At 35.7% G+C, this 14,576-nt stretch overlaps 1 protein-coding gene across 1 annotated transcript in view; it reads left to right on the forward strand.

Moving 5' to 3' along the window:
• Nucleotides 1-14,576, forward strand: part of LOC105988433 (UDP-glucuronosyltransferase 2A3-like) — a 52,613-nt gene that overhangs the window by 7,914 nt on the left and 30,123 nt on the right. The window contains 1 exon segment of the mRNA XM_013020070.1: nt 11,262-11,351. Coding sequence (XP_012875524.1) covers nt 11,262-11,351 — 90 coding nt within the window.

Genomic DNA, 14,576 nt, shown 5'->3' on the forward strand with positions numbered 1-14,576 from the left:
GTATGGCTAGTAAAGATCTTCTCCCAATCTGTGGGCTTTCTATTGATCTTGCTAGCTATGTCATTTGCCCTGCAGAAGCTCTGCAAATTTATGCAGTCCCATTTGTCCAACCTTTCTTTGATTTGTTGTGTTTCCGGGTCTCTATTCAAAAAATTTCGGCCTGAGCCAAGGAGACCTAGGGTTTCTCCTATTCCATGCTGTAATGTTTTCAGAGTGTCTGCTTTGACTTCAAGGTCTTTGATCCATTTGGAGTTGATTCTGGTGCAGGGTGATATATAAGGATCTAGCTTTAGTTTTCTACATGTAGTTAACCAATTTTTCCAGCACCATTTACTGAAGAGGCTGTCTTTCTTCCATTCTATTGTTTTAGCTCCCTTATCGAAGATTAGGTGGCTATAGGTCTGTAGGGAATTCTATGCCTCCATCAGAAAGAATGACATTGCCCCATTTGTTAGGAAATGGAAAAACTTGGAAAAAATTATATTAAGTGAAGTAAGCCAGGCCCAAAGAAACATAGGTCCCATGGTTTCCCTTATTTGCAATATCTAGTATATCTATGAGTCAAGCGGAAAAGGTCAGATAATGTGATGTCAGGAAATTGAACCTTTAGATATTATCTTAATGTTTTTTTCTTTCATGCATGTGTTTCTAATGCACTTATAAGATTATCTCTTTGTTGCTTTGTATGTCCCTCCCCCACAGTATAACCCCTTCTTTCACTATATTTGATGTCAGTATAACTTGAGGAGGAGATGGGGAAAAACAGGTGGACCTGTTGCAACAATGAGAAGTACAAGTTGTCATGTCCAAAACGAGCTTTACAACGTTGGTGGGGGGGGGAGAAGGGGGGGAAGGAGAAAGATTGGGATTGGGGGGGAGGGGGAGGCTGGGAAGGGATGTGAAGGGTAAACAAAAGGAGGAGGCTGCAATGCTTGGTAAGAAATGTACGCATTATCCTGCCCATGTAATTGTAACCCCTCTGTACAGTATCTTCACAAAAAAAAAAAAAAAGAAACTAACCCTTCCCAAAGGAAATAAACTAATCATTAAATCATTAAATGGATAAAGGATGTAAAAAGAGACTTCTCAGAAGAGTTAAGAAAAACAAAGAGATACCTGAGGAAATGCTCATTGTCCTAGCTATTGAGGAAAGGCAAATCAAGAGTATCCAAAGCATAATGCATTTGATGGATGGAGGGAAGACAAAATCTTTTTTTTTTTTACTTTTTTTTTAAATTGTGAGAATACCGTACAGAGGAGTTACAATTACATGGGCAAGATAAGGAGTACATTTCTTATCAAGCATTGTTGCCTCCTCGTTGTTTCCTCTTCACATCCCTTCCCATACTCCTCCCCTCCCCCTACCCAGACCTCCCCCCTTCCCACACCAAAGTTGTTAAGTTCCTTTTTCGACATAACAACTTGTACATCTCATTGTTGCAATGGGTCCTCCTATATCCCTAGTTAAATGATTTGTTTTTTCCCTTCCCCCCCCACAAATTATACCAACATCAAATACAGTGAAGTATGGACTATATTTTGGGGAAGGGACATAAAAAGCAACATAGAAATCATCTTATAAATATGATAGAAACAATTGCAGGAAAGGAGAAAAAAACAAAAATACATTTGAATACTTATCTTGGTGTTCATTCCCCTAACATTAACTTATCTGACCTTTTCTGCTTGACTCAGACATATACTAGTTATTGCAAATAAGGGAAACCATGGGACCTATGATTCTTTGGGCCTGGCTTACTTCACTTAATATAATTTTTTCCAAGTCTTTCCATTTCCTAACAAATGGGGCAATGTCATTCTTTCTGATGGGGGCATAGAATTCCATTGTGTATATATACCACATTTTCTTGATCCATTCATCTACTGAGGGGTATCTGGGTTGGTTCAATCTTGAATAGATCATACAAATCACGAAATACTATAGGAGAGGAAGGTCTTCTGAGAAGAGTGATGATTTCTTCCCTTAACTTTTTTTTGTGTCTGTGTGAAAACACCATACAGAGGGGTTACAATTACATGGGCAAGGTAATGAATACATTTCTTATGCAAGCATTGTTGCCTCCTCCTTTGTTTCTCCTTCCCTTCCCTTCCCATCCCCGCCCCCCGCTACTCCCTCCTTCCCACTCTCCTCATCCTCCAGCCAAAGTTGTAAAGTTTGTTTTTCGACATAACTTCTTGTACATCTCATTGTTGCAATGGGTCCACCTGTATCCCTATTTAAACAATTTGTTTTTTCCCTTCCCCTCCACAAATTATACCAACATCAAATACAATGAAAACATGGGTTATACCCTGTGGGAGGGACATACAAAACAACAAAGAAATCATCTTAAGAGAACTACAGTAATTGCGTGAACATGAGGAAGCTAATCAAAGAGTAATACAGGAATTGTGAGAGCGAGATGAGAATAGACAAAAATCAATAGAGGCATTCATGGAATCCATAAACAGACAGCTGAAAGAATTCAGGGAGACCACAAAGGGAATAGTGAACGGAGCGTGACAGAAGGAATGGGAGTCCAAGGAAACCATAACCAATCGACTAAGTGATCTGAGAATAAACACTGAACACCAATTTAAGGGAGTAAAGAAGTTCATACAAGATCTAAAACAAAGCTCCAACAAAGAATCAGAAGCCATCAAATTAGAATGAAACGAAATAAAAAACAAAGTAGAAAGTCTTGACAGTAGGTCAGACCATGCAGAAGATCAAATCTTGGGGATTGAAGACAGCCTAGATATTATAGAGAAAGAACATACAACCATCCAAGACAAATCCAAGAAATATGATAGATCTATTCAACATTTGGAAGACATCATCAGAAGGCCTAATCTGAGGATAATGGGTGAGAGGAGCACCTAGAGACAGAAGTTAATGGGCTGGGAAATTTATTTAACAGGAGCCTAGCAGAGAACTTTCCAAACATGCAAAAAGATAGGCCTATTCAGATACCAGAAGCTTTTAGAACCCCAAATAGACCAGACCAGAACAGGACATCCCACCGTCACATTATAATCTGCATAGGATCAATTCAAACCAAAGAAAAGATCCTTAAAGCTGTCAAGGAGAAAATATCAATCACCTATAAAGAGAAACGAATTAGAATCACCTCAGATTTCTCAGCAGAGACAATTAAAGCAAGAAGAGCCTGGAATGATGTATGTCATGCCCTAAAGAAAACATAAATGCTGTAGAAGCATATATAGCACAATCAGGATAAAGTTGTAACAGGGAGGGCTAGGCAGACTTACTGGAAGAGAGGATAACCTGTGTCAGAGATAAGGATAAGAACATGCTTAAGGACACAGGTGCATGTGGCCCATCTCCTGCTGCCTCATTGTGGAAACAGAACTTGAGTCTGAAACATCGTGTCATTTCAATTAGTACAAGGTGCTAAAATTTGTTTTTAAATGTCAGAGTTTGGGCAGAATGAAAAAGGAGAGAATCTGGGAAATTTTCAGGAAGCAAATATAATGATAATAATTGTATAGATAATACAAAACAATATCAATTTATAAGCCCATATGTTATAAAATAAGTAATGCATTAAATAAACAGCAATCCCTTAAATTCCAGGTAATAATATATAAGGAACAGTAAAATTTGGAAATTAATTCCCTTTATTTCTCCAGCTTTCATAAAGTTAAGTAGAAAATCATGTATTTTTCAAATATGCTTCCTTCTTTAGTTCATTATACAGCACCCTTTTCTCCACATGCATTTATTGTCCAGTCCTTAATTTTTTTGACATTTCTGTCAAAATGAAAGCCAGGTACATTTTAAAACATAAATTTGTTTTATTCTGAAATATTTCCATGATTCTTTTTTATTAAAAATGCTATAGAGGTAATAGTTGTCCAACTTTTATTAGTATTTCCAAAGGCACATTTAGATGAGTTATTGCTTATGATTTTACAATTGATCAATTAATTAAAGTATGAAGTTTTCTAACTTTTTACCTCTATTATTGCTAAGTCTCTCATTGGGAGAAAAGAGGGGATTACAAAAATTCCACTAAACATATATATTTCTCCATATTTTACAATCCTTACAATAATAATCTGTTTAGTAAATGCAAAAGAAATAATAGAAGAGACATTGTATTAAGCAAACAGTATGGAAATAAACAAATGAATAAAAGTGAGAGATGGCAAATCTTCATTTTCAACTACATTTAAAGCATCTCGAATTATTTATTGAAAACTAAGAATAATTGGTACCTGGGCCAAAATAATATAAATGTAGAGCTTAATTGTAAAATCTGGTTGCATGAAAAGATATAAACAGTTGGCTAAACACTGCTAAACAAACACTGAACTAGAACAAAAGTCTGAAATAATTTACAATTAAGTTTAGAACTCAATAAAAATATAATAGAATGTTTGAGTAACATGAATTGATTCAGATGTGTTTGAATATGGTTCTTTGCTTATTTATTTGGAGTCTCATTGGTTAACTCTTTTTCATTACAATCTTTATCCACTGTTTTCCAAATTTCATTAATGGGAATTTTTATTCATATAACTGTATTTTATGCTTAAAAGATAGCCTATGTTCATATTTTCAGGTTTTGCTTTCATATCTTTAAATATACGTAAAATGATTTTATTTTTATTACAAATAGTACCAATATATACAACCACTAATAGTAAATACTTTTAATCACTTTTACCAAATCTGATAGAAAACAATATTACATGGTGAATGGGAATTGGTCAATTATTGTCTGTTTTTTCTGTGTAAAATATTTGAAGACAGAGTAAAAGGTTTTCCAAAAAGTATTGCTTAAAATACAATAGTCCAAACTCATCAAAGAAAAAGAATTATAGTCCTATCCCTTTGATGAACATTGATGCAAAATTTATCGATAAAATTGTGGTGTTGGCACATGAATAGGACTGAGGATTAATTGAATAGAAGACCCAAAAATGAACCCACAGATCTATAGCCAACTAATATTTGATAAGGGGGCGAAAAACACAGAGTAGAAGAAATACAGCCTCTTCAACAAATGATGCTGGAAAAATTAGCTATACAATGCAGACAGATGAAATTAGATCCTTATATATCATCCTGCACCAGAATCAATTCCAAATGGATCAAAGACTTCAAAGTAAGACTAGATATGCTGAAAATACTACAGAAAGGCAGAGGGGACACATTAGGTCATCTTGCAAAGGTTTAAAACTTCCTAAGTGAACATCCCAAATCACAGCAAATCAAAGTAAAACTGGATAAATGAGATTCCATCAAACTGAAGAGTTTCTACATGGCAAAGGACATAGCTACCAAAATAAATAGAAATCCTACAGAATGGAAGATCTTTACTAGCTATTCATTAGACAAAGACTTCATATGCAAAATAGACTTAGATCTCAAAAAAAATAAAATCCCCCAAAACAAATCTGCAGAGTAACAACAACCACATTAATAAGTGCACTGAATATTTTAAAGAGAGATTGATATGGAGAAAAAATAAGAATGGTCAATAGAAAAAAAGGAAGTAATTTTCAACAACTCTAGTCAGAAAAGAAATGCAAATCAAGATGAAATTAATATTCTACCTTACCCTAGTTAGAATGGCCATTCTCAAGAAAATTAATAATAACAGATGCTGGCAGGGATGTGGCCAAAAGGAAACTACACTATACTTTTGGTGGGAATGTAAACTTGTTCAACCACTTTGGAAAGCAGTGTGGAAGTTCTTCATAAGACTAAACATAGAGCTTCCCTATGACCCAGAAATCCTACTCCTGGGCATTTTTCAAATGACCACAAACCAGTCCACACTAAAGCTACCAGCACAACCAAGTTCATTGTAGCATCTACCCAGACACCCCTCAGTAGGCAAATGTATCAAGCAAATGTGGCATATGTACACTGAAGCTCTATGCTTCCATCAGAAAGAATGCCATTGCTGCATTCTTAAGGAAATGTAAAGACTTGGAAAAATATATATTAAGCAAAGGAAGGCAGACCCAAAGAAACATAAAGTACATGTTTTCCGTCATTTTAATAATTAGAATGTGCTTATAAACCTACAAGTAAATCCAATGGATAGTAAAAAACAAAAAAAAATTACACTTGGACACAAAATAAATAGGACTCTAAACATTCACACCATGAGAACAAAGGAGGATATTCTTAGGAGAAGATCACAAGGGCAAAATAGCTATTTGCATATGATCATGTAAAATGTTGCATATGTAAATAAACTCCATGAAATGGAAACCAGAGGGTTTTTATTGTAGTTTGCAACTATGTTTTTCCCCTTTCATTTATTAGCTTTTATCACTGTTTTTGATTTGTTTGTCTCGTATATAAGTTTATCTGTTTGGGGGAGTGGAAGGGGAAGCACAGACATGGTTGGACAAAAGGTGAGCCAATTTAGCAATGATCCTCACTAGACACTATCATGGAAATGAACTCTACAACTTTCTGGAAAAGGGGGTCAGGAAGGGGAAAACAGGGAAAATGTGGGATGGGATGACATTGTTCAAAGGAAATGTACTGAGTACCTGACTTATATAACTTTCATCAGCTTTACAGTAACCTATTTTTTTTAAGTCTCCAGACTCTGTGCTGCTTGGATTCAAAATATATGTACTTGCTTAATCCCAATGAAGAAATCTTTGAAAAAGGAAAAAAAGGAGCACCATATTCATATCTCAGCCCCTTGAATATATAGGATTACAAGGGTATATCCCCTGGAACCTGGCTTCATTTCTGTATTTTATTCTGTATTTTATTTTATTGCTCAGGCATATTTACTGTTTTAAAAAGATTTTAATTTTCTAAGATTGCAGTGTTAACATTTTCTTAGTGTACTTTTTGGCACTATCATTACTTCTAGGTTATCTATTTGTATAAGGACTTTTATCCTCTAATAAATTGTTAATATGTTCTTAGTTCATTTATACAGTGTCATATGCTTGATTGATGTTTGTACTTCATTGTTGTTTCCTTGGGGATTTTTCTTTAGCCTATCAACTTTTACTCAGAATTATTCAAATCCTAGTGATACAATAATACATGCCTCTCTAATCTTTGATGCTAACTATAGCTTTCCTTCTAAGTAAGGCTATTTTGGGTTCTCCTAGAAATAAAAGATGCTAACTAGAAATTTGAAATTTCAATAATTTATACCTTTGTCATAACTATTTGAAATAACAATTTAAAAAACACATTAGCTTACATAGAATGGATATACATTATTATTCTCTGATTACAATGAATTTTTCTATTTAGCAAAAGTATGCAGTCTTTTTATGTTTTTTCTTGTAAAAATACTGTACAGAGGGGTTACAGTTACATGAATAAGGTAATGAGTACATTTCCTATTGAGTATTGTTACCTCATCCTTTGTTTTTACCCTACTATCCCTTCTTTCCCTCCCCACCTCCCCAACTCCCTCCCCCCACCAAGTAGTAAAGTTCATTTTCAAAATACTGTTTGTACATCTCATTGTTACAGTGGGTCAACCTGTATCCTTGTTTCAGCATTTTGCTATTTCCTTGCCCTCCCCAAATTAGAAAAATGTATATACAAGATGCAGGGCACCAATGCCAAATATAGTGAAAACAAACATGGTGGTGGAAGAACACACAAGAGAAACAAAAAATTACATAGTACATTTTAGATTTTAGTATGCAGTCTTATAGACAGCAAAGTCAGTATTTCATCATTCCTTTCCTTCAACCAAGCTATTCTCTCCATGGGCTATGTTCTTCTATCCTATAAGACACATCTCATATATTTCTTATATTTTAGAGCAAGGGTTGGCTACTTATTTCCTGAAATATGTAAACTCACCTTGAATTGGAACAATATTGTGATTGCCTTCCTACTCCCTGTGTATTGTAAACAATTTACAGAGGGCCATATTGTGCTTGTAAAAGTGTGGAATTAAAAGGAATTTAGAGAGAAAGTGAAGTTTAGATTTGTGACTGCATACAATCATTTATCTTTCTCTATTTTACATTTCTCTAATATTCAAACTTTCACAGACACAATGCATATATTCACGGACATGTCTAACAATTAATTCATGAGTTTGGTGGAAAATGTGTTCATAACTTGGTCTTTTCTGTCTTTAATAGCACCAGTATCATCCAGTCAGTAGTTCTTTAAACTTTAAAATGAGTTTTCAGCTTTGTTGTTTAAATGCTAAAAACCTCACTCTAATCCATCATCCAGTCCCCTCCTTTCTGTACACAATCCAAGACTCTACTGTCTATGACATGTTTTCACAGAGATTGAACTTGTACTATAGTCAAGGCACTTGAAAGCCTTCTATAACTGACATTTTCCTTTTTGACAAGTTGAATATAACCCTTCCTCCTTACATATTGATCTAATAACTGTCTGTTCCAGTGATTGAAAAAAAAAGCCACATTTCCTGAAAGGTATTCTTCACCTCCTTCTTATTCATTCATCTGAGTACCTATTGTTAGTCAAATTGACTAAGATCAGTTTATAAGCCTGCTTCCATTCCAAAAGACTCTTCAAAAAAATTCCATTACATACAAGTTAGAGATCTTGCTCTGAGATTCTGAAGCAGTGTAACTATTTAAAAATTACCTTTTCTTCTTTTCTTCACATAATGGAAGGGACAACTGCATACAAGTATGTAACCAAGTTAAAAAAAAAACTTCACCTATTGAGAAATCTCCATACTGCTTTCCAAAGTGGTTGAACAAGTTTACACTCCCACCAACAATGCAGTAAGGTTCCCTCTGTCCACATCCCCTCCAGCATCTGTTGTTATTAGAGTTCTTGATTATAGCCATTCTAACTGGGGTGAGGTGGTATCTCAAAGTTGTTTTAATTTGCATTTCTTTTATGGCTAGAGAGGTTGAACATTTCTTCATGTGTCTATTGATCATCCTTTTTTCTTCTTCAGAGAAGTTTCTCTTTAAGTTTTTAGCCCACTTATTTATCGGGCAGTTGTTTCTTTGAGAGTTTGTTGTTGGGGGAGTTAATTTTTTGAGTTCCAGGTATATTTTAGATATGAGACCCTCGTCCGTTGTATGGCTAGTGATCTTCTCCCAATCCGTGGGCTTTCTATTGATCTTGCTAGCTATGTCCTTTGCCATGCAGAAGCTCTTGAATTTCATGCAATCCCATTTGTCCAACCTTTCTTTGATTTGTTGTGTTTCTGGGTCTCTTTTAAGAAAATTTTGGCCTGTGCCAAGGAGACCTAAGGTTTCTCCTATTCCATCCTGTAATGTTTTCAAAATATCTGTTTTGACTCAGAGGTCTTTGATCCATTTGGAGTTGATTCTGGTGCAGGGTGATATATAAGGATCTAGCTTTAGTCTTCTACAAATAGTTAAGCAATTTTGCCAACACCATTTACTGAAGAGGCAGTCTTTCTTCCATTCTATTTTTTTTTAGCTCCCTTATCAAAGATTACATGGCTATAGGTCTGTGGGTTCATTTCTGGTCTTTCAATTCTATTCCATTGTTCTTGAGGTCTGTTCTTGTGCCAGTACCAAGCTGTTTTGCTTACTACGACTTTGTAGTAGAGTTTCCCTATGACCCAGCAATCCCACTTTTGGGCATTTACCTGAATGATCACAAACAAGGTCATACCAAAGCTACTAGCACAACTATGTTTATTGCAGCATTATTTGCTATAGCTAAGATATGGAACCAACCCAGATGCCCCTCAGTAGATGAATGGATCAAGAAAATGTGCTATATATACACAATGGAATTCTATGCCTCAATCAGGAAGAATGACATTGCCCCATTTATTAGGAAATGGAAAGACTTGGGAAAATTATATTAAGTGAAGTAAGCCAGGCCCAAAGAAACATAGGTCCCATGGTTTCCTTTATTTGCAATAACTAGTGTATGTCTGAGAAAAGCAGAGATGGTCATATAAGTTGATGTTAGGCAAAATGAACCCCAAGATAAGGATTCAAATGTTTTTTTCTTTCTTGCTATTGTTTCTAGCATATTTATAAGTTGGTTTCCTTGTTGCTTTGTATGTCCCTTCCCCACGGTATAACCCATGTTTTCATTGTATTTGATGTTGGTATACTTTGTGGAGGGGAAGAGAAAAAGCAAATTGTTTAAATAGGGATACAGGTGGACCCATTGCAACAATGAAATGTACAAGACATTATGTCAAAAAACAAAATTTACAACTTGTGGGGGGGAGGGAGATGGGAAGGGATGGGAAGGGGAAACAAAGGAGGAGGCAACAATGCTTGATAAGAAATATACTCATTATCTTGCCCATGAAATTGTAACCCTTCTGTAGGGTATTTCTGAAATTTAAAAAAAAAAAACAAAGAAAAATCTCCACCTAGATTTACCTAATGTCAAACACCTTATTCCATAGTATATATTAGGCACATATTAGTTCTCTTATTATATTTAGAAATTAAATTTGAAATATAGTTTTAACACACCTTATGTAGAATGATTAGATTACTAGAATCAATTCCTAGTCAATATTTAAATGCATTTTATTTGCTGTAATTTTGGTGTTTCACCTCATCAAACAAATGGACAAAGTTCTCTAATCCTGTGTTCTTTGTTAACTCTAGAAGTTAATCATTGACCTGTTACATATCCTTCAATTTAGTACACAAGTAGTTTCTGTAGATCAGTCTGAAAGCAGCATGTCTCCAAAGTGGGCTTTGACAATTCTGCTGCTTCAGCTGTGCTGTGTGGGCCGCGGATGCTGTGGGAAGACCTTGGTGTGGCCCTGTGAAATGAGCCATTGGCTCAACTTAAAGACGATTTTTGATGAAATCACTGCAAAAGGACACGATGTGACAGTTTTGACATCGACTCATAATGTCTTAGTGGACTACAGAAAGCCTTCTGCACTGAATTTCGAGGTGATCCAAATGCCTTATGACAGAGATATTGCTATGAAGTAACTAGAATACTTTGTAGACACAATTGTGAATGTCATACCAACATTGCCACTCTGGCAAGCAGAAGAAAATAACAAGAATTCTTTCTTAGAACCATTGAAAATTTTGAAATGCTTTGTAGGCATACAGTCTACAATCAGTCACTCATGATGAAGCTCCAGGAAAGCAAGTATGACGTAGTGATGATAAGTCCTGTCATTCCCTGTGGACAGCTGGTGGCTGAGTTGCAGGAGATCCCTTTCGTGCATACACTGAGGTTCTTCATGGGCATCACCATAGTGAGATACTGTGGGCAACTCCTAGCTCCACCTTCCTATGTACCTATGGCCTTGGAACAGACAGAATGAAAAATATGATGCTTACATTTTTCTTTGATTTTTGGCTTCCACAATATGATGTCCATTTGGGGGATCAATTTTACAGTGAAGTATTAAGTAAGGGAATCTATTTTTCTTATATCAAAATGGTTAAGAAGCTCAAAAACTAAAAGAAATAGTCAAAAATATTCAAAGGCTGGTAAGGAGGCTCAGTTGGAGAGTGCTTGCCTTGCATGCTTTGGGTACTAGGTTTGATACCTCAGTGCCATATAACCAGGGGGGAAAAAGCCAGAAATGGCACCGTGGCTCAAGTGGTAGAGGGCTGGCCTTGAGCTGAAGAGCTCAGGGACAGCACCCAGGCCCCGAGTTCAGGCCCTATGACCGCCACCACTACCACGACCAACAACAAAAAAGCAAAAGATATTCAAAAACTAAAAAAAATATTCAAAATTTTTTTCTATACAAAACTTGATCATTGATAGCAACAGAGTATTTATTTGTAACAGGTTGAAGAGTGCAGATTAGAATGGGTGTTATTCATATGATATTTTGAGATTTAATACATTGTTATCAAAACATCCAAAATATACATAAGTGTTGATCTGGGAGAATTTTTAGTCAGATCTAAGATATCAAATAATTCCACTACATTATATATTTTGTCCTAGAACATTTGATCTATATTGATAAGGAATGCAATGTTTATTGTTAGAAAAAGAAAACCTACTTTGTTAATGACAATACTACGTTGAAATGTGGGCTATAAAACTATAAAGCCATATATTTATTTAGATCTTGAAAGCACTTTTCTTACTACAGTGATAACATTGTTGAGATATTATTTTATCTTATTTTAAAGGCATGATTGATTTTGCTTTAGGGCTTTTAATGAGCATAGCTTTCATCTGGATTCATCAACTTAAGCAAGCTTCTGAGACAAGTATTTTTGAGACCAGAGCTATCAAACAAAAGATAATATTGGATAGAAAATATTTAATTAATTTGACTTGTTGATTGCAACAGCTACTGCACTTAAATTTCACATTGGTGAAATTCATTTAGTCAATTAAATATTGCATTTTGAGCAAATGTCTAAGTTGTTTTCTTTTGATGTTTCCCTCCTGGTCTTGCAGATAGCTCTCTTAAACTTTTCAAGGCCATTTGTCTGTCCAGGTGTATCCTGGGTGCTCTATCTCCATTTAGAGGACCTTCAGATGTGTTGGATTGTGTTCCTATTCTTGAATTAATTTAACTTTCTTCAACTTTAATAGAGTTGTCTACAAATACAGTCAGGATTCAACATGTGAATTTGGAGGAAATATAATTTGGTCCATAATACTGAATTCCAAACAGAAACATATTTCATAGAACTATTGTTAAAGAAAAACTTTTTTTAATCCTTAGTTTGAGACATATTTTTTTCCTTTTTTAATTTATTTTTTATTGTGAAAATACTGTACAGAGGGGTTACAATTACATGGGCAAGATAATGAGTACATTTCTTATCAAGCATTGTAGCCTCCTCCTTTGTTTCTCCTTCCCATCCCTTCCCATCCTCCCTCCCCACCGAAGTTGTAAAGTTCATTTTTGACATAATGACTGTATTCTCTCTCTCTTTTTTTTTGACTAGTCATGGGCTTAGGCGCTGTCCCTGCACTCTTCAGCTCAAGGAGAGCACTCTACCCCTTGAGCCATAGCACCACTTCCAAAAAGTGTATTCTCTTTAGTATAAATATGTTACACTTAGAGAATATTTTTTCTTTGTTGGCATATTAAACTGTAGATTAAAGATTTATTTTCTTCACTTAATTGTGGCTACATTGATGAAGACAGTCGCTGGTTACAACTACCAAGGGTTAAAAACATTTAATCTTCATAAACTTTATTTTCTGTTTAGGTGGATCATATGGTTCATAACAAGCCTACTTCAAAAATTTCACTTAACTTTATGATTGGAAAGTTTGTTTTCCTTTTTTATTATTTTATTTTATTTATTTTATTGTAAAGATGCTGTACAGAGGGGTTACAGTTACATGAGTAAGACAGTGATTACATTACTTGGCGATCATTATTGCCCTTTCCCTTGTTGTTGTCCCACTATCCCTTCCCTCCCCCACCTCCCACACTCCTCTTCACCCTACCTCTTCCCCCCCAACCCGAAGTTGTAAAGTTAAAAAATCATATTAAGTGAAATAACCAGGTCCCAAAGAAATTTAGGTCCCATGAATTCCCATATTTGGAATCATTAGTATACATACAGGATAATCTTATCAGATGAGCTGAAAAGCTCAAAAGCCATGTACATATGTCTATATAAGATGGTGCTAAGTGAAATGAACCCCACAAGACACAAGAGGTCTGCCTTTATTGTTATTGTTTTAAATGTACATTGTGATTTTATTTTTTGGTTGTATTTATTGTTTCCTTTGTATGTTCTGTCCCCTATGGCATATCCCCTGTTGTCACTGTACTTGATTTTGGTACTCTGCTTCTGGCATTTACATTTGTCTAAACTGGGGAAGGGAAGGGCAATAATAAGGACACAGGATGAACCATTGTAACAAGGACACCCACATGACAGTATATTGACAAATTTGTTTTTTAACTCAAGAAGAGATCAATATCTTTGTCCTTGTACTAGTGGGTCAGTAAAAGGCAAGATGTGAAAAAAGTTAGGCAACAGCAAAGTTAATTATTGTTTGGTCAGTGCTTTAATATTTGGCTTTATACTGAAAGACCCCAGACTTCTGGGATACTTTCGTCACCGGGAGGGCGCCCCAGAAAACTCAGACTTCAGGCCGGGAGATGCAATAAGCAAGAGGAGTTTATTTGGTATTTGCGCAAACGGGCTCTCTGTCCTAGGCAGACAGGAAGCCCCAAGCAGCGGTTACAGGCATTTTTAAAGGCAAAAACCACAAGATTAGCATGTAACACCAGGGTCTGGTAATTAGAGGTCACCATACACTCTAGCAATCATTTTTACTATGTGGGGAAGTTTATAACACTCTTTGTAAAACAGTAGGTGGGGATGATCAAACCAGGTAGTCACTCTGGGAGATAAGGGTCAGGGAGTTTACATAATTACAGGCTTGTGATTGATTAACATTTGGCCTAGTTTGCTGGACTTGCCAGGTGGTCCTTATCTTGGGTCCCTATCTTGGGTCCTTATTTTGGGTCCCATTTAGCCACTTAGGGAATTTTCAAACAGGAACCAGAAAAACACATATACCTGTTTGTTTTTTATCTATGACCACAAACCTTGGCCCAGGGGCCGGCATCTGGGCTCCAAGAGACTTTTTACTCCATTACTTATTTCCAGAAGGGAGGGGGGTTAGTCTAGGG

Source organism: Dipodomys ordii, unplaced genomic scaffold, assembly GCF_000151885.1.
Source record: "Dipodomys ordii isolate 6190 unplaced genomic scaffold, Dord_2.0 Scaffold49, whole genome shotgun sequence".
Taxonomy (NCBI): domain Eukaryota; kingdom Metazoa; phylum Chordata; class Mammalia; order Rodentia; family Heteromyidae; genus Dipodomys; species Dipodomys ordii.